The sequence below is a fragment of the Doryrhamphus excisus genome, chromosome 4 (assembly GCF_030265055.1).
Source record: "Doryrhamphus excisus isolate RoL2022-K1 chromosome 4, RoL_Dexc_1.0, whole genome shotgun sequence".
In the NCBI taxonomy this organism is placed as follows: Eukaryota; Metazoa; Chordata; class Actinopteri; order Syngnathiformes; family Syngnathidae; genus Doryrhamphus; species Doryrhamphus excisus.
The window spans coordinates 17,892,429-17,915,325 of NC_080469.1; the positions used below are offsets into that span (position 1 = coordinate 17,892,429).

The 22,897-nt window shown below is 42.3% G+C and overlaps 1 protein-coding gene across 2 annotated transcripts in view; it reads right to left on the bottom strand.

The window, feature by feature from the left end:
* The window catches only part of aopep (aminopeptidase O (putative)), an 80,964-nt gene extending 58,118 nt beyond the window's left edge, over positions 1–22,846 (bottom strand). The window contains exons 1-5 of one of the 2 annotated variants that reach the window (XM_058069791.1): positions 21,916–22,846; positions 21,673–21,842; positions 20,654–20,819; positions 19,824–19,983; positions 19,288–19,412 (exon numbers count right to left, since the gene is read on the bottom strand). In XM_058069791.1, coding sequence (XP_057925774.1) covers positions 19,288–19,412; positions 19,824–19,983; positions 20,654–20,819; positions 21,673–21,842; positions 21,916–22,481 — 1,187 coding nt within the window. In that variant the 5' untranslated portion in view covers positions 22,482–22,846. The remainder of the gene's footprint in view (positions 1–19,287; positions 19,413–19,823; positions 19,984–20,653; positions 20,820–21,672; positions 21,843–21,915) is intronic. The other variant, XM_058069790.1, reaches the window with a different exon arrangement.
* Positions 22,847–22,897: the final 51 nt, after the last annotated feature.

The following is a 22,897-nucleotide window of genomic DNA, read 5'->3' on the forward strand; positions in this document are numbered from 1 at the left end:
ACAGTGTCAGCCCACCGTGGCGGGGACGTAAAACAACGGCATCTTTCACGTTCATTGACACGCTGACTGACAACAGTTGACATCAGGGAGCCGTCAAGGCGACCGCATGGGTGGACGTTCAACGTTCATATGCATACACACAATAGATACCATGATAGAGAACTTACAACCAGTTACATTGGTTTCGGGTGTCCAAACTTTTTCCACTGAGGGCCACATACTAAAAAATGAAAGGGCCACTTTCTTGATATTTTGCAAACCAATACATATTTTTATATATACACATTATTATTTTCCTTCAAGTAAAAAACTACATCTCAACTTAGTAATGTAGGTAAAAAGGCACATTATTTTGATTATTATTATTATCATTCTTTGCTCTTTTTCTCCTGTTTTTACCCCCACAATTCCCATAATATTATGTTTTTCCCCCCAACCTAACTTTCCGAAAATTACAACTTTAATTTTGTTTGTGTCTCATAATATTCCAAATTTAAGAAAATAATAATAATATTTTTTGGATTAATATTGCAACTCTATGCTACTAAAATTATTTTTCTCCCTAATAATATTATGAGTTTATTCTTTTAAAAAATGCTTCTCATTAGAATATTAGTTTTTTTTCTTAACATTTTAGTTTTCTTGCAAAATTATAGATCGTGTCACGGGCCAATTAAAGAACAGCTGCAAGCTGCAAATTGTCCCCGGGATGCACTCTGCACACTCGTGCTTTCAAAACTGTGGTAGACAAAGCCAAAGACTTTAAAACCCGAAGTGATGTGTTAAACACAGATAACAAATAGTTCTTTCCTCGCCCCCGTTTGAGGAAAAAAGGTAGCTTTACCCTTAAAAGTGTGCCTGATGGAGCTGCACCATGTTCTAAAGTTTGACCTCAGCTGTTTCAGCCAATTTGTGTCTACCGGCTTATTTCCAGTTGGACAAAAGTCTCTAAAAGTTTGAAGAAGAGTTCTTTAAAGAGTTCTTTAAAACTGTGCCCAACAGGAACTTGTAGAATGTAAAGTCACCTTTAACTTTGGCCATCTTGGATCTGATACTGTTAAAAAAAAGTGTGAAGAAAAATTATGGCCTGAAAATTTGAAGAACTGAAAAACGTAAAAGAAAACCATTAGGAGCTGTTCAATTTAAAGAAATAAAGAAACAAAAACTTTTGTTTTGGGGTTGGAAAACCCCATACGTCACATTACTGTTATTATTGTTAATTTCACAAGCAAAATTACATTTTCCGACGTGATGGTTCCAGTGTAAATGTACCGTTACTTAGCATCACCTCCAATTGTCTGACCATTCCAAATTAACACATTCATTGCGACGATATACCATGTCACAGTCATCTCCAAAAGTTGTGAGACCTTTGATTGAGAACTGCATCAGCAAGGCCGAAAGACAACAGCAACATATTGGTGTAAACGTGTACCAACGAAAGCAACAACAAAACTACATAAAACAGCAAGCGGTACAAGAGTTGAGTCATCCTCCCTCTGTCGTACTCCATAAAAAAACTGCTGTAAAAATCTTGTACAAGAACCGTGCAATAAATCACATAATATCTGTGAAACAACCATGCAATAAACCCAAAACCTGATCAACATGTACACGGCTGCGGGCAATCCTTCAAGTACAGAAATATCTTATATAGTACATTACAGTACGGTATAACCTAAATGCACAACACTGATTAAAGCCCATTTGCGCTACGTCATGTGTCGACTGCACGACTGCGTCTCACGCTAGCCGGGTGATATGGCCCTGAGCTTTGGAGGTGTGTGCCAGGGCAAGTCTTCAATTTAGCGGGACACAGATTGCAATAGCGTTACGCTCCTCCATCTTTCTATCCATTATTCATCCCTCCATCCATCATCCCTGGCTGTAGGCCATTTATTCCCCAGCGGGACACTGCCATGCATAATGCAAGAGGAGCCCTATCATAGTCCTGTAATTGACATCCTCAGCTCGACTCATGGCGGGGACACTACTTAAACAGCCCCACGAGATGGAGAGGAACGTGGGGAAAAGATGATGAGCCCTGAGTTTGTATACTGTATGGGTAAACAAGTGGGTGAGAATAAAGTAATACACACACAGATGGTTTGAAATATAGGGAGAGATTTGGATCAGGACAGGAATAGAGGAGATGCATTGAAAGAACCATAAATATCTGACAGAGATCTATGGAGAATGCCAGAAAGATGGAAAGCAAAAAGAGAGGACACAATAGTCCTGATGTCTCATGATGTGATGAGTGTTCAACGCCATGTCCCCAATTAATCACCAGGTCCATTGTCCACATCACTAAACAAGTGCCACACCTCTAATGACACTCAGTTTCACTGTAGACATCATTCACCCCCATACTACCCACAAGGCAGAGATGGCATCTGTAAAGCTGAAGAGTCAATGGATTTTAAAGAGGAAGTGTGGCCCATTCTGGAGCAAAAGCTGCTCATCAGACATTGGAAAACACAAAAGAATGATCTTATCTGCAGAGTATGGAAAGCCTCACTGGAAGTAGGGATGAGGGAAAAAGGTTCATTCCTTTATTTTCTACTGCTTATCCTCACTAGGGTCGCGGGGGTGCTGGAGCCTATCCCAGTTGTCTTCGAGTGAGAGGTGGGGTACACCCTGGACTGGTCGCCAGCCAATCACAGGGCACATATAGACAAACAACCATTCACACTCACATTCATACCTATGGACAATTTGGAGTCACCAATTAACCTAGCATGTTTTTGGAATGTGGGGGGAGACCGGAGTACCCGGAGAAAACCCACGCATGCACGGGGAGAACATGCACACTCCACACAGAGATGACTGAGGGTGGAATTGAGCTTGGGTCTCCTGGCTGTGAGGCCTGTGTGCTAACCACTTGTTCACCGTGCAGCCCAGAAAGTAAAAGCAGAGTATTATTCCATGCAGGTCAAACACAACAAACAAATGTCCAGAAAAATAATCCGAACAAAAACAACAGAGATCCACCCTACATTGAGACTGATATACAAAACAGTGTTACCTAGGTTGGCATCCGCCCTGGTTAGCGTGTTTTCCGGTTAGCGTATAATACGGCGCTCACCCTGTCGTGTTACTACTACATTGTATGAGGGCAACTGTCCAAATATCACCAAGAAGCTAATGTTCTAGCTTTCTATGGAAGTCAACTACGTAGTCGTCTATATCAAAGAATAACACAAAACACGTTTTTTATATTTCTACACAGGCACGAAACAATTCTAATTGCATATCAATGACGAATGAAAGGTATGAATGAACATTTGCGATTACTCTGACCTTCACTGAAGACGTGATGTTTGTGTTCCCAAAGAGTCGATGTGGCAGCAAGACACAAACAACACAAACACTACTTTCCTGTTTTCCTGTTCCTTAATGTGTTTTTCACCTTCTTTATCAAAAATGCTGCCACTTTCTTTGGTTCTATTTTGGGTGACTGGGGTGAGAAAGACTATTGAGTTCAAGAAATAAATTATGTGATGTCCGTGTGGTGTCACTTTGTGTCTTTGGGAACAATCATATCACAAATCATGTATCCAATTAAAGTAAAATGTTCATTCATCCCTTTCAATCATCTACTATTATACGCATTAGGCATGTAAATCTATATTTGTAAAACCATAAAAACGGGTTTTATGCTAACAATTGGCTTTCAGGAACCAATTTGGATTGGATTAACAGTATTTATTACGGGAGAAATGGATTCAGTTAGCTTCCATTTTGTATAGTGACGCTAACCAAGGTTCCACTGTAGTTATCCATCCATCCATCCTCACTCGGGTCGCAGGGGTATGCTGGAGTCTATCCCAGATGACTTCGGGCAAGAGGCGGGGTACACTCTGGACTGGTCGCCAGCCAATCACAGAGCACATATAGACAAACACTCATTCACATTCATACCTATGGACAATTTGGAGTTGCCACTTAACACACACGGGGAAAACATGCCAAGTCCACACAGAGAATCAAACCCTTCCCAATGTCTGTGTGGCCTACATGTTACTGATCTTCCACTGTGCACTCCACTGTAGTTATTGTTAGATATATTTATTGCTATACATATTACACTTGAATACATAGTCATGTGAGAAAATAAGGCTTACAAGGGTGTCGTCATTTGATCACATGACTACATATTTTTGTAATTAACTATCACTATTCATGTGTGCCTCATCTCTAATAGGACATGTGATACTCTCTGCAGATAAGTAAAACTATGGAAATATGGCAGAGTGACACAGCAACATGCAAATAAAGCTTTGAGTGAGAGGGGAGGGTAAGGAAATGGACAAAAGCCACATGAAAGATGACACAAAGTACGGTGTTGTCTATTCTTTTCTATCAACGCAAAGGTTGCCCTTTCCTAATGTCAACCTACGGGAATACGCTTCGTCTCATTCTGCCTTCTTGGACACAGTCACTGGGCTATTTTAGATACTGGGACCCATTTGACCAAACTCCTACCACCCTTCATCCTTTTTTTAACAAGTCTGACATCCAATGTCTGGAATTCCAGGCTGGCTGAAGATCAGCCCAGTGCTCCCAGACAGGGGGCCCCCCCGCAGGGCCAGGCCAAATGCCACTCCATGTAGGGCCAGATCACATGAGCAAGGGGAGGGGGAGCCAGGCTGGGGCCTCCAAACGACAACTGTACGACTGCATCTCATCAGAGTCGTGAAAATAAATACTGCAGACGGTATCACAGATCAGAGGTAAGTCTATTGTTCAGTTTTGTAATGGACCATAAGTGTGACATAAACAAGCTTTCGGCTTGTTTGGTCAAGGTGTTAACATCAAAGGCATATTCATACATGCACAGAACTACTCTAAGCAAGTCAGCTTTCTGTCACATGGATGGGATCCATGCGGGTCATAACCTGATGAGGTCTTATAGGCAAAAAATGTATGTAAAAACACAGTGCTTTGCTTGGAAAGTACCAACATGACATGACTTGCACAGCCCCTCTCACACAGTCAAGTTAGGCTACTTTTAATCCATATCTGCTGGAAAGTGATGTCTGATCTCTTAACAGCAATGTGTCAGTCGGTCCAAAATCTGAGGTCATGTCAGAGGAATGTTCCCGGAATTAAGTGTGTGTTGGCCGCGATGGTAGGGGGCATAGATGTAAAACGGACACTCAGACTGCCTCACATTAAAAAGGTAACCACTGGCTGGCGAGCCGACCTGACAATTCCTATCGGCTGTCTGCTCCCATTCTGTCGCCTGGGTACTGTTTCTGTTGCTGAGTCACGTAGACGCTGCGACAGGACAACACATCTGTTAAATGACTGCCTGTCCTAAATGACTGCTTGTCACTCGCGGCACGCTCCATTATCAGGGGATATTTATGAGCCGGAAAGGGGGGTGGTTAGGAGCGGGAGGGTACTTTGGGTTTGTTCATGTCACCAATCTAAGAGAATTGGTTATGGCCCTTTACATAAATCTGTTTGTAGTGAGCATATTCCACTTGCTATTGATGAGGAGGCTACTGACAATACAATGGGTTAGCTCTTTCTCAAAGGTTTGACGAGTGGAATGTTGTCTAACCTTGTCACTAGGCAGGAAAAACTGAAGTCCTGAGTTAGTGGGCATCTAATGACTAAATACACACGCATGTTTTGCTTTTTCTTCGTTTTTTTTGTCCGAACACACAATGGTGGTGCCTTTTAATTCCTCCACCGTGTATCAGGTATCGGCCAGGGAAACCCAGCTCTTGGAGCTTGGCGGTTTGGATTAGCAATGGCATTTAATAATGGCAACCTTGATCCTAACAAATCATGCGAGTTGGACAAACATGACTCCACAAAGCATTGTTCTCCAAATGCCACCAACCAAGTGTACCGGTACCAAGTGCACAGGAGACAGATGTGAAAAAGAAATGACCACATGTGGGGAAGCGGTCCTGGTTGTTAAAGCAGGGTTGAGTACATTATTCAGTTTCAATGTTTTATTATTACCAGTGGATCACTTATATTTACAGTAAACTTACCATTACCGTTAAGAATGTTAATGTGTTACTTGCACAGTGATGACATATTTTTTCCCCATTATTTCCAATGGGAACACTGAATTTAAATTAAAAAAAAATCCAAGGTGAGGGAACGTCCCAGACTGACGCATTCAACATCTGAAGCAATGCAATCGTTCTACTGAGATTTATGAGGTCAAGTTTGAGTTTATCTGCCTTCAACAAGTCCCCGTCACTCAGTGTCAGCATGACAGTGTGTGACATAACTCACATTCCTTGGCTTAATGTAGCCATTTGAATGTAATAGCCATCACTCATCACACAGCACTCAGAAACCCCATTTGGCATTGCCTCAATGAAAACGTAGAGGTTGGGGAGGGGGCACATTTTAGGACTCTAATGATAGGTGATAAACAGACGTTTCTTTTGTTATGCAACACAAGGGAACAAGGTGAGCGAGGTGGTAGACTGTGAAATTGAGCTACGTCATCTCTGGAGAATTTAGTTCGAAATCCTTAAAAAAAGTGTACTGTGTTCATAACTGCATACTTTACACAGCAATATGGGTGCTCCACTGCAGAGATGCAGTACAAAGTACCTGTATATTGTACTATTGAATTTTGCTTTACTTCACTGCTAAATAATATTTTTATATGGTATCTCTACCATATGGTTTGATAGCACTATCTGCAGGTTAATCATGATTAGGCTTTGATTTTTACCATATTAGAGCCCTCTAGGCATGAAATAACACCCCTACTATAGTCACTTTTACATGTATATTACACAAGATAGTTGATAGAATCGGCGAAAATTAGTTAGTTAATGTAGCTTAATCCTCACTCGCAGGGCACATATAGAGAGATTCAAGCCCAGAGCTTCCAATATGTAACCACTTGTCCATCGTCTAAACATTTTTATGCTTCAAAATACTTAATTTAGGCCAAGAATACGTAACATTTGCTTCAATATGCATTTTGCGGCCTAATAATCGGCCAAAGTCAACCACAAAACAGTGATTATTTATGAATTAATTAATTTTTGAAAGAACGCAGGGAGGGACTGATGTTTGAACCGTGATGGAACGAGGTACGACCGGACAACAATAGCTAACTTCTTTTTTTATGACATATGTGGACGTTAAATTTACCCTGAACATTGCCCGTCGAGTTAATGAAGGCTTCATGTGGTGACAGTTTGACCCTGGAACAGGCGTATTTGCATTATTTTCAAAGACTAACAAGGTTGATCAACTTGTGGAGAAGATTGTGTGCCACTCTTCTTTTTCTTAGTTTTCATTAAACGTGGCCTGAAATGTGAATTTTCCCAAAAGACCAAAACAAATCTGTTTGTTTCTGAAATTATACCCGAGGCTCCCTATTCCTATCAAAAATGCATACACACAATTTGAGACAATGCAAGTTTCCTCAAAAAACTATAGATTTTTAAGCAAGCTAAATGTAGTGTTCTCTCCACATACTGTGAAGTAATTGTTAGCAGCAGCCTTTAACTGCAGCATCATAGTGGCCTTTGCAAATCATACAGAATGGCAGACTTGCAGATAGCAAAGAGCTTGCAGAGCAGCGCTTGCCCCGAGGCTACGAGCAGCACAAGGCAAGAGGAAAATATTACTACATAGCTTTTCGCAGCACTTTGTTTCACAGAGGTCCCACGCCCATTAAACCGTCTGGCTTTGCACAGACAGATGAAATTACCCTCAGCCTCAAGGTTCAGCACAAATACACACACACACACACACACTAGATACACACCGAGCACAGCAGTGTCCCCTATGCCTCACAATGGATCCATCCATCACTTCTTGCAATGGGTTCTGTGGACTCATCCATTAGTTAGTGAAATGGGTGTGCAGGGACAGACCTGTCTTAGCATGGCCTTTAATTCAGAGTTATGGCACAGTGTGTCTGTTTTACTGGTTACTTGCAGCACTATATGCCAGCTGTTGGCGGCAGGTTCACATCTGAGGGCAGCTCAATGCAACGCATCCAGCGTGATCCGATCATTGATCAAAACCCAGACCCACAGAGGATGTCACCTCCAGGAGAGGTAAAAAAAAAACCAGAAAAAGTCAACAGTGGCTATAATTTAGAGTAATGCTGCATATACACTTTTACAGTTGGTCGTAAAAATCCTTAAACCATCAAGAATAAATCATCGGTTGATTCGTCCTGGGGAGAAATATTCACACATTTTCACGACAAAGTGCATCGGCCTCTCCTGTCAACCGGAGTGAAATTGCTCGGCTGCAGCTGTGGGGCAGAAGCTTCAAGAGCAAGAAATGCAATTGAGAGATACTTAGACAGGGATGTTTGTGTAGGAAGAAAGCTATCCTTGAGGTGAATACAGGAAAACATACACGGGAAAAAGGATTGGGTGCCAACGCTTTTGATTAGGAGCTGTGTTCACTCGGACAGCAAAGGCAACAAAGGTTAGCAAAATAAAAACCCCTTCAAAAAAAAGTCTTAACAACTTGTAATCACTTTAAAGCGTGCTCGGAACACTCCTCCTCCCTCTATCCGTGTGCAGGCATGCAGAGCTACCTTTTCAACCCTCCACTGCGCCTTTATGTGTCGGGATCCACTCAAGGTGGCAAGAAAGAAACACCTCATCCTTGACTGCTTGATTAACAGATGTCCCCCGTGCAACAAAAGAAATGCAACTCTCCCTAAATCATACCTTCCTCACAACAATACCTCCCAAGTCGCTCCTGTAAAGCAAGACCCTGTCGCACAATTCTAGAGTTACAGATCAGGCTGTTAGAGGAGAACAGAAAAGCAGGAAATCCTTTGAGACGTTATAAAGAGGAGAGAGAAGAGCAAGACAAGATGTGGGGGTACAGCAGGGCCAAAAGGAAGGAACAAAGAACAGAGGGAGGGTATTTTCTCTTTAAATGGTGTTCTGCATGAATGTGAGGTAGCACGGCCCCATGCTACCATCTATGGCTCAAGCGCTAAAGAGTCATAATAAACCCAATGCAACATCTGGAAAATAAACCTCACAATTATTGTGAGGATTTATGTACTTAACCTTTCGAGAACGGCAAAAATATACACAACGGGGAATCGTCGACCTGTGATGTGACGTCTTTTATAATTAAAATCATAGGTCTACTGAGGTGTGTGTGGTTTTAATAAAATGTGATGTGCAAAGGAGTCCAACAGTCGAACTCAACGCTGTGTTTATTGAGGCCAAGTGCTGCTACAAATGGCGACATACTGTAATTCCAAAGACAAACTGTCACCATCTTAAGATCAACGGTTTCAGTTCACCTAACTGCCATACAAGTCTAAAAATATAATAAAACAACCAGTTGTAAAACCATCAAAATATTCATGCATGTAATTTTATTACTTCTCTTAAAGGAGACATATTATGATTTTCCCACTTTTCTGACCTATAAATGTAGTTAGAATGTTGTAATCGCGTTAAACGATGCCAAAGTTTTAGGTAATGAGGTTTGCACATTTGGAAAAAACGCTCGGTTTCAAAAGGCGTGACAAAACTGCCCCTTTGTGATGTCACAGAGGGGCGGACTTTAAGGGGAGGAATAGGTGCAGATTCTGCAAAATCTAAAACAGTTTCTGTGCGGGTTATTGTGTGTAGCTGCTCTATGGCAGACCACAACTCAATACAAAGTGTCGAAAATGAGCATAAAAAGAAGAAAAGAAGTGAACCACAGTTATTAACATAAAAATAATTAGTTTGAAAAAAATTTTAAGTGCATATTAATCCCTTGTTTATCGTGGTTCATTGATTACACTCTCGACCGTGATAAGTGAATTTCCGTGAAGCAGGATTCCTTCTTTATAAAGTAAATGGAATATTTTGATAGTTATATCATGGAAACCCTGTTTACCACCTTCAATATTAATTTATTTAAACATTATTAGATCTTTCCATTTGTATATTACCCAATACAGTCGATATAATCAGAGAAAATAAGCCATTTAAAACAGCTTACCTTGTCGAAAAGCAGAATCAATGGCGGACAGGAAGTGACGTCAGGGGTTCAGAGTTGAGTTTTAGCATGTTGTGGGCTATGGTCACAACAGTAACTTGTGTTATTATTATGATTATGATGATGACGATTATTAATGTGGACAAGTGGTTAGTGCGCAGGCCTCACAGTGAGGAGATCGGAGTTAAATTCCACCCTCAGCCAAAACATGCTAGGTTAATTGGCGACTCCAAATTGTCCATAGGTATGAATGTGAGTGTGAATGGTTGTTTGTCTATATGTGCCCTGTGATTGGCTGGCGACCAGTCCAGGGTGTACCCCGCCTCTCGCCCGAAGACAGCTGGGATATGCTCCAGCACCCCCTGCACCCCCCTCGTGAGGATAAGCGGTAGAAAATGAATGAATGAATGATTATTATTGTGCCTGATAATTGTTAAATTGGTGGTCTCACTGTATAATACATTCACAAGTTAGTGGTCTTAATGGCTTGTAAAGTATTTGTATTTTAGTTAATTTTTCCATGTTTATGCGTGAAAATGCCTAATTTGGGCAAAAATGTACAATTTACTTTTATATGCATATTCTTTACTAACAATAGGCCATAATCAACCATTACTCAGCGATAATTTTTGATTAATTACACCGTGACAGAGTGAGGGATGGCTGTATATGTATAAAAAATAGTTTATTTCGTGCAAAGATATTGGTCAAATTCCAAACTATAAAACTTCCAACGATAGAGATCACACAGTACTGAAAGGAGCAAAAAAGTAAAGCAATACAAGGTTAAGTAAAACTGAACATTGCAGATATACCAGGACACCATCTTGTCAAAGCTTACCTGAAAAAGAGATAACAGTTTTGACATCAAGGGGAAATTGGAGCTGATGCTTTAACTAAAGTCAGTCAGTTTTTATCGATGTAAGACCTTCATGAGAGAGAGAGAATTCTCCACTTTGATCCCCACACCTACATCCTAAAAGCCTGAGTCTAAGAACTGCGCAGACTTTGCTGTCTGAGCAAATTTCCTCTATTAAAAAAATGCTCTGCAGTTCTCGTCACGGTCCATTTCAACTTGAATGATGGCTGACGTGAAGTGCCAAGTCAAACAGCCTGTGACATGTAAACAAAGAAAAGGAGAATGAGCCATTTTTGGCAATAAATCAGCATTAAAGTCGTCAGCTAATAGCAGCGATGACAAATGAACAAATTACAAACTGTGACCCTTAAGCACAACCAGGTGAGAACTTCTCATCACTTCAACTACTACTTCACAAGAAACCCTGAGGAAATGTATGTACATTATGTATGTATATTATGTATACAATATCATGTTAAAATTCACACAAAAGCAAGTATTTTTTTAATACTTGGATAAACTACACAACAGCACTTTTTGGAGACACGTCCACAGGCATGGACACAGCTCATTAGCTTTAAAGCTACAGGCACACAAAATAGTGTGTCCCCAGTAAGGCTTGCTAAATTCTAGGGATTCAAGTGGTTAGTGCGCAGGCCACACAGCTAGGAGACCCAAGTTCAATTCCACCCTCGGCCATCTCTGTGTGGAGTTTGCATGTTCTCCCTGTGCATGCATGGGTTTTCTCTGGGTACTCCGGTTTCCTCCCACATTCCAAAAACATGCTAGGTTAATTGGCGACTCCAAATTGTCCATAGGTATGAATGTGAGTGTGAATGGTTTGTCTATATGTGCCCTGTGATTGGCTGGCCACCAGTCCAGGGTGTACCCCGCCTCTCGTCCCAAGACAGCTGGGATAGGCTCTAGCACCCCCACGACCCTCATGAGGATGAGCGGTAGAAAATGAATGAATGAACGGGATCATTTTGCCGGTCTCGATATATTGTCATGTGCATGTTTGTTTTCCTTGTCTAAAATTCCACTATCAAGGCCAGACTTGGGCCAACAAGCATCCAATGCACTACTGTGTAAACCTATTTTAAAAAATGGAAAAATAGCATATTATGGGACCTTTAACTGTCCCAAACTGTTACTCAAACCAACAATTCTAATTACTGGATGGCAACTCTATCACCCTATAATGATTCGACTCCAGTGACACTTTAAGAAGGTGTCCCTGCACTAAAGAGCTACTGTACATGGCAGCAGCACAGCATCCAGCAGTGTGCCAAAAAAGAGAACCCAGGCAGCCCAGTTAGTCACCTCCACCCAAAAAGGGACCAATGGCCAATGTAACTTATTGCACGGCCATAAACATGCGTTGTCGTCAACTGAAGTCAGGCTGAAAATTCTCCAGTGGCACTTAGTAAGGTCAAGAGGTACGTATGTCGTTATTTGTGTCTAGTGCCTTTGACAGCTATATGGCTGCACCGCAGGCAGAAAGTCCATGATGCTTTTTTACCCAATTTTGTTCAGAAAGCCACCTATCAGTTGCGAGTGGCTTAAATTGAATCAATAAAAGAAAAGAGGATTAGGAATATAATAGGAAGAGTTTTAAAAGTATTTAGACCGTAAACAGGATTGCAATGAGACATGCTGAGACATGCATGCAGGCTTATCAAGAGTCTACTATCAAGACATGTAGGGGTCGTCCTTTCTTTGCCTGTGTGAAAACATCACGACAATGACATGTGTGTGTTTGTGTGGCATTCCTCTGACATTCAGCCCCCAAACAGATATCACGACCATTACCCTAACAATGCATGCATTCAAATCAAGACAAGTACAGGAATCTGTGTGTCAGCAGCCAAGCAAAACAACACCCTAAAAAGCCCATTTCAACACTTGTGTCATTTATCAACAAAAAGGTTCAGTCAGGGATTTACCACTCTCTCTGGCATGATCTCATTTGGCGTCCATGCACTGGTATCAGATTGGTACGGTCAGTCCAGCGAAAACTTTGGGACACACAGCTTCAAAGAGGGGAGAGGAAACGAGTGCCCTTCCTGTCACTCCCAGTCGGAAGCAAATGACGTAGTCGAGATGCAGCAAGGAGATTTCACCTCCACAGTAACCCTTTATTGGGAAACTAACCATATTCGGTCTGCTTAAGAATGCCGTTTTAATACATCTATTTGCTGAATCAGGTGGGTCACTGCTCCCACTTGGCCCTAAAGTCCTCAAGTGGAGTGTAATGCAGCCTCTTTTGTAAAGCAAAATTGAACAGTAGCCGTGGCATTATCCATCTGCGCTGTTTACACAGAACCCAGGGTCTGCGCTCAAACAGTGTCATGGCATCCCACCATCAAAAAGATCCGATAGTGGGGCGCAGATCGCCTCTGTTACGGCTTAGCAACTACCTGGAGAAAGTGGAAAATTATTACAGGTGAGCTCATTCTGTGTCAGTATACAGGAAAAATGACGGCTTTTACGAGCAGTATGAAAAGAGCCATGAATGTCAAACCCTAGTTTGCATGTAACAAGCTAGGATGTTTGATCTGTACTGTATTGTTCAATGAAGTCAGCACCCTATGTATTGCTGACTCACTCTCCCTGCATTTTTTGTATTGAGTGGGACTACTATATAATCCTCCATGAGGCCAAAGAAAGTTGGGTTTAAGGATGGTGACAAATTGAAGTCTATGTACTGATTCATCGGATTTACATTATCTCCTATGGAATAAAATGCCTTGGTTTTTGTACGTTTTGGTTTACATCTGACCTTTTGGAACAAACTAATACCAAAAGCCGAGATACCACGGTTCTTAACTAACAACCAAAAAGACATATTCTCTTCCCCGCATGTGCCGTCCCGCTTCTGTTACGGCTCCAAAGGCAGAACATTGCTTGGTTGTACGGATATTCCATGGCGGTGTTGATTTTACACATCAGTAACACCAGAAAAATTCAGTTTTTTCCCGGCAGTGTAAAAAGAGCTTGACATTTTATCCAACAATCTACTTAACTAACAACAATGACGATAATCCTCTGGCCTTGTGCGTTGTTTGCACTTGTAAACACATTCATTTATTGAAAACTTCATTTCAATTCTCCTGTTTGTGTCAACAAGAATTTCCGTATTTGAAATCGTTTTCTCTAACTTTCCCCTTTATATCTCATCTCAGACGTTCTTGTCTCATCCCTTTTTTGATGTCAATTTGTCTTTCTAACAAAAAACTGCAGACTGAAAGAAATCCTGCTGCCAAACGAAGAACGGGAGGCTTATGTTGAAAACGATGACTTCTCATAGTTACATAAAGGCACCTAAAATTGGCAAATCCCTTGAACTGCTGACTGGCGTCATGCCTATATATGTCGTCTTGTTCACACATAAATGTGTGTGTTTTCAGACAAAATGAATGCAGAGACCTGCCCTTACTTGACTCCTTAATCTCCCATTTCCTGCCCTCCCACTGTGTATCTGGGTATAAAAACTTCACACCACTGAGAGTCTCAAGCCTCCCCTTTCCTCTGGATTACACGACAACAGCTTTATGCCTCCTTGCCACAGGCCCCTCCACTCCTGCTGTTTCCACTGGGGGCACTGCGCAAAATCTGTGCTTGGCCCCGTCCCAAACGCCGGGGCCCACATGCCTCCCAATTTCCAGATTAAATAGCACCTGTCTCTGAAGTCCTTCCAGAGGCTAATGGCTTTTGTTGCTGGGAATAATCCGCACATCCTCTCCCACATCCTAGGGGTCCGCTGGCCTGTTGCGAACCCCGCCTAGTTGTGCCATCTCCATCTCAATCTTGCATATTTGACTGCACCCCCCTCCCACACCCCCCAACTTTCCGACAGCACCACCCCGCAGTTAAGTGCGTGGGCAACATGGGAGCCAAACCACCCGCGACGAAGGGAGGATTCAAGTTAGTAGAAACCCATGTGGAGTTTTATAGGGAGTCAATGCAGGTGTTGTCTGAAGTTTAATTAAGGCTCTAAATCTTTTCCCCTAAATTGAGTTTTAGCAGACCGTATTTTCTCATAGTGTCCGGGAGCATTTCTTATTACTCAACCGCTGCAAAGCGCAGGCGTATATAAAAGGGAAGGCATTTATTCCTGGGGATAAACTGTCCGCATCTATTTTATTATCAGCATTATTATACATTTATTTGAGTTTTTAAACATATTTATTTTGTTTATTTACACATTTTTATTAACTCCTCAGTGATGCTCATGCAATTGTTTTTACATAAGTAATTACATATTTTTTCCACAATTAAATGATTCGAAATTATTGATTATATATGTGTGTTATTTTGTATTTATACATCATGCTATTATTCACTATATTTATTAGAGATGCAACAGTTAATCGATTAATCTGTGGTTAATCAATCACCCAATTAATCAAGAAATATTTTGGTAATCGATTAACTGCTTTTTGATTTAAATATGTAAATATAGTCTGATTTCAGCCTCTAAAATGTGAATATTAAAAAAAATGTCAGTCATCCATGAACGCAGAAATATTATCTTTGTGTTTTAGCGAAAACAAGACATTCACAAATATCAGCCTTCACTTTGGAAAACAGTAAAGAGCATTTTTGCCTCTTTTCTGATATGTTGCGGACCCAACCCCATTAACTGAAATAACAAGCTTCAGATTAATCGACTCAGAAAATGCTTTGTTTTACTGCAGCAATTGGACAAATCCTTTAGATATTTTTTATTATTTGAGATAATTGTAACAGAATATTCAAGCGGCAACCTGGTGTTTGCGCACTTATTTGCTGTGTCGGTTCAAATCTTCTATTTCTGAATTTAAAAATTTGTGTTTTTTAATTCAATTAATCAAAAAAAAAAATCAACCAATTAATTGGTTAGTAAAATAATCATGAGTTGCAGCCCGAACACATATTTCATTTAGTATTATGTTCATTCTTTGGCTGCACGGTGCATGAGCGATTAGCACGCAGACCTCACAGCTAGGAGACCTGAGTTTGATTCCACCCTCGGCCATCTCTGTGTGGAGTTTGCATGTTCTCCCCGTGCATGCGTGGGTTTTCTCCGGGTACTCCGGTTTCCTCCCACATTCCAAAAACATGCTAGGTTAATTGGCGACTCCAAATTGGCCATAGGTATTAATGTGAGTGTGAATGGTTGTTTGTCTATATGTGCCCTGTGATTGGCTGGCCACCAGTCCAGGGTGTACGCCGCCTCTCACCCAAAGACAGCTGGGATAGGCTCCAACACCACCACGACCCTTGTGAGGATAAGCGGTAGAAAATGAATGAATGAATGAATGTTCATTCTTAAATTAATTAACTAATCATGTGTCACAACATATACACAATACTGATAAATTATCTATCTATTTATCCATCTGGATGTCTGGATATAGCTAATCTGAAAGCACGTAAATTTGTGTCGCGAATGCTAATTGCCGTCAGAAAGGACACAATTTCCACAAGGCGGACGAGTGGGTAAGATGTTGCCCACACACTCAGGAGATCAGGACCTGGGTTCGAATGTGGAGTGACATAATGACAGGCGGTATTTGTTTCAGGTAGACAATTAATTGAGACAATTACAGTCAATTACAGTGAAAGAAATACAGTCTGCAAGTGGAAGGGAGAGATTCTACCGAGAAAATGAAATCTTTCAGGCACACTGTGCTAGAACTTGATGTCCTTTCAAAAATAAATACAGCACAGAGGGAAGAAAGTTTTATAAGGCATGGGGTTTAGATCAAAGGGCATTTGGGGAACATTTGCAGTAATAAATGTGCAAAGTTGAAAACTGGCCCTGGCTGCGACCCTGACACTCTCCAAATGTTTGTGATAGAAGCTAATCTTGGATTGTGACGTCAAGTATTTGCACAGCGTGGACATTTGCAGAGATGAGCTCATATCCAGTCTAAGAAAAAGAACCAGTGGGACAATGTTTACTGACCACCCAAAATGTGATTATCAACACAGTCAATGCCAGACGTTGGGCTTTATTCTGGCTTCAATGTTCAATTTTAGTTTTTCTTACTCATTCTTACAGCGACACTAGTCGGGGGGTGGCTTTGTTTATATACAGGCGCACGGCCGACCAGATGTATTGCAGAGAAAATCTAAGAATCAATAGAAGCAAAGACAGCCAACACTGGGCTGAAACTGAAGAAAGCCTTCAAACCAAATTTTAGAGAGGTGAAAGAAGCCAATACAGGAGGAACGTTACTTTTTTTTCCTTCCGAATGGGTAGAAGGTGACGAGGACAAGGCAAGGTGATGGTGTAACAAAGAAAAGCAGATTTATCATGTCAGCGTAGAACCGTGAAGACATCTTACTGCTTTTTTTTGCCCCCACACATCAAGAGGAGGACCTCTGCTTAAACTGCCCTCTAAGACGCATCAACACATCCAACAGTGTGGACAGGATAGGCAGCCGTGTAAACTTTTGGTGAATATACAAGGTGAGCGAGAGCATTTTGGGAAGAAGACGGCATCATTTTTTAAGGCAGGAGATGAAGACTAAGAATAAGAGAATAAAGGCCACATGACATATGAGGAGATACATTTGGCATCCTTAATTCTAATGTGGAAAGAAGATTAAGGGTTGTTTTTTTTTTTTTTTTTACAAGTGAAACAAGCCATGAATCACACTCCAGAAACAGTGAGCTAAACCTCAGGCAACAGATTAAAGCATCAACAGTGCAGCAGCCAAGCTTAATGTTTTCTCTGCTAGTTTGAATATTACAGTTTGAATTCCAAAAAGGTCGGGACACCTAAAAGCATATGATGCGAGGATTTATAAGTCCTTGTTGAGCAATGTTCCAGTGAATACAGTACAAACATTTTTTAGCAAAAGAAAACATTCATTCATTTTCAAATGCTTTTCCTCACGAGGGTCGCAGGCATGCTGGACTCTATCCCAGTTGTCTTCAGACGAGAGGCGGGTTACACCCTGGACTGGTGGCCAGCCAATCACAGGGCATATATAGACAAACAACCATTCACACTCACCTTCATACTTATGGACAATTTGGAGTCGCCAATTAACCTTTATTTTATTTTATATTTCTCCGGGTACTCCGGTTTCCTCCCACATTCCAAAAACATGCTAGGTTAATTGGCAACTGCAAATTGTCCATAGGTATGAATGTGAGGATTTAGAGTGTGAATGGTTGTTTGTCTATATGTGCCCTGTGATTGGCTGACCAGTCCAGGGTGTACCCCGCCTCTCGCCCGAAGACAGCTGGGATAGGCTCCAGCACCGCTGCGACCCTTGTGAGGATAAGTGGTAGAAAATGAATGAATTAATATTAAATCAACACTGCTAAATTTATTTATTAATTCAAATTAAATGTATTTTTTATGTATTTTATGTATTCAAATTTATTCAAAAGGCAAGAACACAAACAGTGCAAATTTATTTTGCATTTTTAAAATATAAAAATATCAAAGTCGCCCCCCCCCACATCCTTTGATTTTACTGTATGCAGCCACGGCATGTGAATAAACCAAAGAAAAAATACAGATAGCGTTATTGCCATTTGTACATGTTCATTAGACTTTTTTGTGTTTTATCCTTGAGTCCATCTATGAGAATTAAAGGAAAAAAGGGGGGGAATAGTTCATGAGGGTTCCACAGGATTCCATTCATGGCCCACTGCTTTCTTCCAGCGATATGATTCATCAACAAATCTGGTTCAATTTCTATATGAATTGCATATACTGTATCACATGTCTAATTTTCATGTATTTTGAATAACTGAAAGGGCGGCACGGCGGTCGAGTTAGTTAGCGCACAGACCTCACAGCTAGGAGACCAGGGTTCAATTCCACCCTCGGCCATCTCTGTGTGGAGTTTGCATGTTTGTCCCCGTGCATGCGTGGGTTTTCTCCGGGTACTCCGGTTTCCTCCCACATTCCAAAAACATGCTATGTTAATTGGCGACTCCAAATTGTCCATGGTTGTTTGTCTATATGTGCCTTGTGATTGGCTGGCGACCAGTCCAGGGTGCCCCGCCTCTCGCCCAAAGACAGCTGGGATAGGCTCCAGCACCCCCCACGACTCTCGTGAGGAAAAGCGGTAGAAAATGAATGAATGAATGAATAACTGAATACTGTAACTACATAGTACTTACTGATTTGGAGATGTCTAACACATCATACAGTTTGTTTAAGGAAAATGTACAGTGTGACACTGCAAAACCTATGATAGTGAACGTCTCCTTTTTGCATGTTTTACTGGCAAACTTGTAAATTTATCATCTTTTTTTGGTCTTATGATAATGAAATAGTTTTCCAAGTCCCCCACTCGCATAAACGCCAAGTGGGATACATTGTGGTCATCCATGGCAATGCACTGCTATTTAAAACTTGTCGAGACAACATTCTGACCCATCTCTTGTATTGGATCCTGTTAACTGAAGCAGTTGTATCAAAATATGGACACTGTGTCCTTACCTGGCCATGCCAAGACTGGAGAACCCTGGTGGCACGATGAGAACATCCAGGCGGGGGAAGGGATGGACTCCCAGAATGGCGTGAGCCGCGGCTAAACATTGGGGTAACAGCGCAACTACTCCGATCTAGACAGAAGACAACAAAAGTTGTGTTATTAATTAAAATATGCGAGTGTCGTATTGAGCTGCCTGGAGGAGTTGTGCCATAGTGAGGGTATGGCTCAACTTCCCATTGCCGAAGTCATGTTTTGTTCTTCTTTAAATGGCAGACTAGGTGAGACCGAATGGACAGTGTCTCTGGTGGTTGCAACTAAGAGGTGCACTATTTGACCTCAGGTTTGGTGTTTATACAAAGTGAGCTGCACTGATTGGTGAAACGTTTGGTGAGGTATAGTCTCTGACCTCATGCATGAAAAAGTATGACTCATGATCGATTGGCACAATCATACTGTTGCCACAGCGACGCAGACAAAGACTGCTGCCTCGCCGACTTGTCCAGTCTTTATAATATTAAGTTAAGTCGGAAAAGCTCTCCACCTGGGCCTTTTGCAGCAGGCTGACAGGGGCGAACACGCGATGCGGGATCACACACTGGGATATCACAGGCTGTTGTGTGAATCGACAAGGGTAGTCGCTATGAGAACAAGGGAAGTCGTCGTCCAGCATGGCTGAATGATCTGAGGCGGTCGGGTCTCCACTGTAACACATTCAAAAGGAAAAGTTGAATTCAAGGTTCAGAAAAGCATTTCAATACATTTTCCCATTGAGAGCAGTAACACTCATTCCATGTGTCTCTTTGTTCTAAGCGTGGGAATGAAAGCCACGGAAATATGGAACATATACAAACCGGCTCCAAAAAATATCAAGGTGTCACTATGTAATCGTATTTGCTCTTAAATCCAACAGGAGACGCTGACTCCATCCTCCCAATCAGGACTGTTCCAAAAGTGTTTTGGCACCCCATCCAAGTTTCCTTCCCAGCCATTCACTGAAAATAAAGGCCTTCCTTGTAGTGGGAGATTCCTGTGGCCGGCAGCAGGCTACGGCTGGACTGCCACAGGAGGGAAAACCAAGGAGGAGGAGGTTTACTGGAAACCACTGGCAGACACAGCAGAGTGCTGGGGACCCCGATCCAACTAGGCCGTGCCTCCACAGCAAGCTAGTGTATATACAATAGAAACTCCAGATCATTTCTGCTGGATGGAATTATTTGAAGCATTAGTGCTGCCGCACCCTAACCTCAGCAGGTTTGGTGGAATCAAAAGGAAAGGTTAGTCATGGAATGGCCAGACTTGGGTTGATGCCGCAAGGAAAGTAGGAAGTTTTGCCAAAATGAAAAACAGTTAAAACTAATTATAATAGGATACCTGCCAGTGTGGAGGAGGACAGAGGTTTTTACTACTCCACTGCTTGAACCGCCCTTTGAGGACACAGGAAGGGACTCCAGAGTGACTTGCTGCCAGTGGCCCACTGCCAAGGTGAGGGTGGATGCCGGCATGGGCATGGTGACGTAGTAATGCCAAATTGAAAAACCTGCAGAAACAGATGCTTGTAAAAGTCGTGGGTGACATGTTTGGATGAAACAACGGGGCAGTAAAAATGTCATGTAAGTGTTTTTGTTTGAGCATAGATGGATTTTATTCATTGAGTAGACCTCGTTAACCGGTCTTGGAGCAACCTGGAGCAGGTGTCCTGCATTCGCATTACACATTTGGGTCCTCCAGAGGACACAAACGTCCTAAAACATAATTTGAATATCTACTTATAATACAGTATATGGTATGGTATGGTTTATTTGTGTCAGTCATGCTTCATCACGTGGCTACTTTCTACACCATCGAGCCGAGGAGCAACTATACTTCGCGTGTGGCAGTTTGCAGCACAGGGGTTCCCCAGGGGACCGTACTCTCACCCTCTCTACACCTCAGACTTCTACACCTCAGAGCCGAACGAGCAGGAATACCGTGGTATCATCTCAGACTGTGTCCACTGGCGTGCAAGGAACCACCCATCCATTTTCTGTACTGCTTATCCTCACAAGGGTCGCGGACAAGCTAGAGCCTATCCCAGCTGTCTTCGGGCGAGAAGCGGGGTACACGCTGGACTGGTCGCCAGCCAATCACAGGGCACATATAGACAAATAACCATTCCCACGCATGCACGGGGAGAACATGCAAACTCCACACAATGATGCATGTAACTATGTACACTTAAAAACCAGTATGACCAAGGAGTCAAAACACCCATGATTACAAAAGCCCTGGTTTGAGGGAAGAGCTGCTGTTGTTGTTATCGGTTATGAAGTGCTTGACGTATATCAGTAAGACAGCCGCTATGGAGTCATAGTCAGCCATTATCGAGATATAATATGTGAAAGTAGTCTTACTTGTGTCGCCATCCTTAGTCGGTGCAGCCTGCTCCTCTCCGCTCATCAAGACCACACACTCGTGGGGGGCCTGCACTGTCGCCTGCCACGTTGACATGGCAACAGGTGGCTCCTGGCAGGGGAAGAGTGCTCTGTTGTTGATAGGCGAGCCGGCAGTGTACACACACACCCTGGTATGAATGGTACAATGAAAATATGGATCAAAGGACAACACAGGATTATTATTGGTCACTGGTTACCAACCTGTCATCCTGCTCCTTCGTCCACCTCACAGAGCGACCAATCGGCTTTGTCTCATAGCAGATCCTGAGCATCTGCGGGAATGTCTGCGGGGAGGACACCCCCCGCTTCCAAATGTGCAGACTCCAGCGGTCTGTGCAAAATTGCAGTGAGCCGCCATCCCGCTCGGCGGGGGCACGGCTGCATGTGGAGAAGAGCTCCTGCTGCTGCCTCCAGTGAGCTGAAGGCATGGAGACCAGCTTGTGGACGAGGTCATTAAGAGAGACACCAGGGAAGGCGGCTGACAAGTATGCCACATCGACTTGCTCGACCTTTGACACATTGAGGTCACAGCAGTCCAACACTAAAGTGAAGTCACTGTGAGGTGAAGAGTCAATAGTGTCTGACAAATTGCTTGGATCCTCTGCAGAAGATGTAGGCTCCAGGAAGACAACCACACTACCACTGATGACCTTTCTATCAAAATGAACAATCAGGTCCAATGCATAGTGCCTGACTAGAATGTGGTTAGTATTGGCACAAAGTGGAAGGTCGTCTGAATCAGGATTTAGGTCCAACTCTTGATCCATGTCACATAAATGTTTGGCAAATTACCGTAATGTAAGAATTTACACACTAGCGTGACAGAAAACATTGTATGCGTGTTAGCATCCTGACATTTACACAGACGCTCGCAGTGCCTCAAAGTTGGACAGAGTTCGCTAACTTTAAATTTAAACATAAACCCCTTGCTGAAAATATGTCGACACCACTGGACTAAAGAGTCATTGTCTTTATTGTACTCCAGTGTCTTCCGTCGAAATTATAACGAATAAACTATAACAACGCGTCATGACAAGAGCTTGTAAACATACCAACAATGAGCATCACACGGAAACACACGGCAGAACCAGTCGAGTGGTGATGACGTCAAATGCCAACGACGGGATTTGTGTAGTTCTCTTGTCTGGCGGCGCTATTTTCTGTCAATATATCTGGGTAAAAA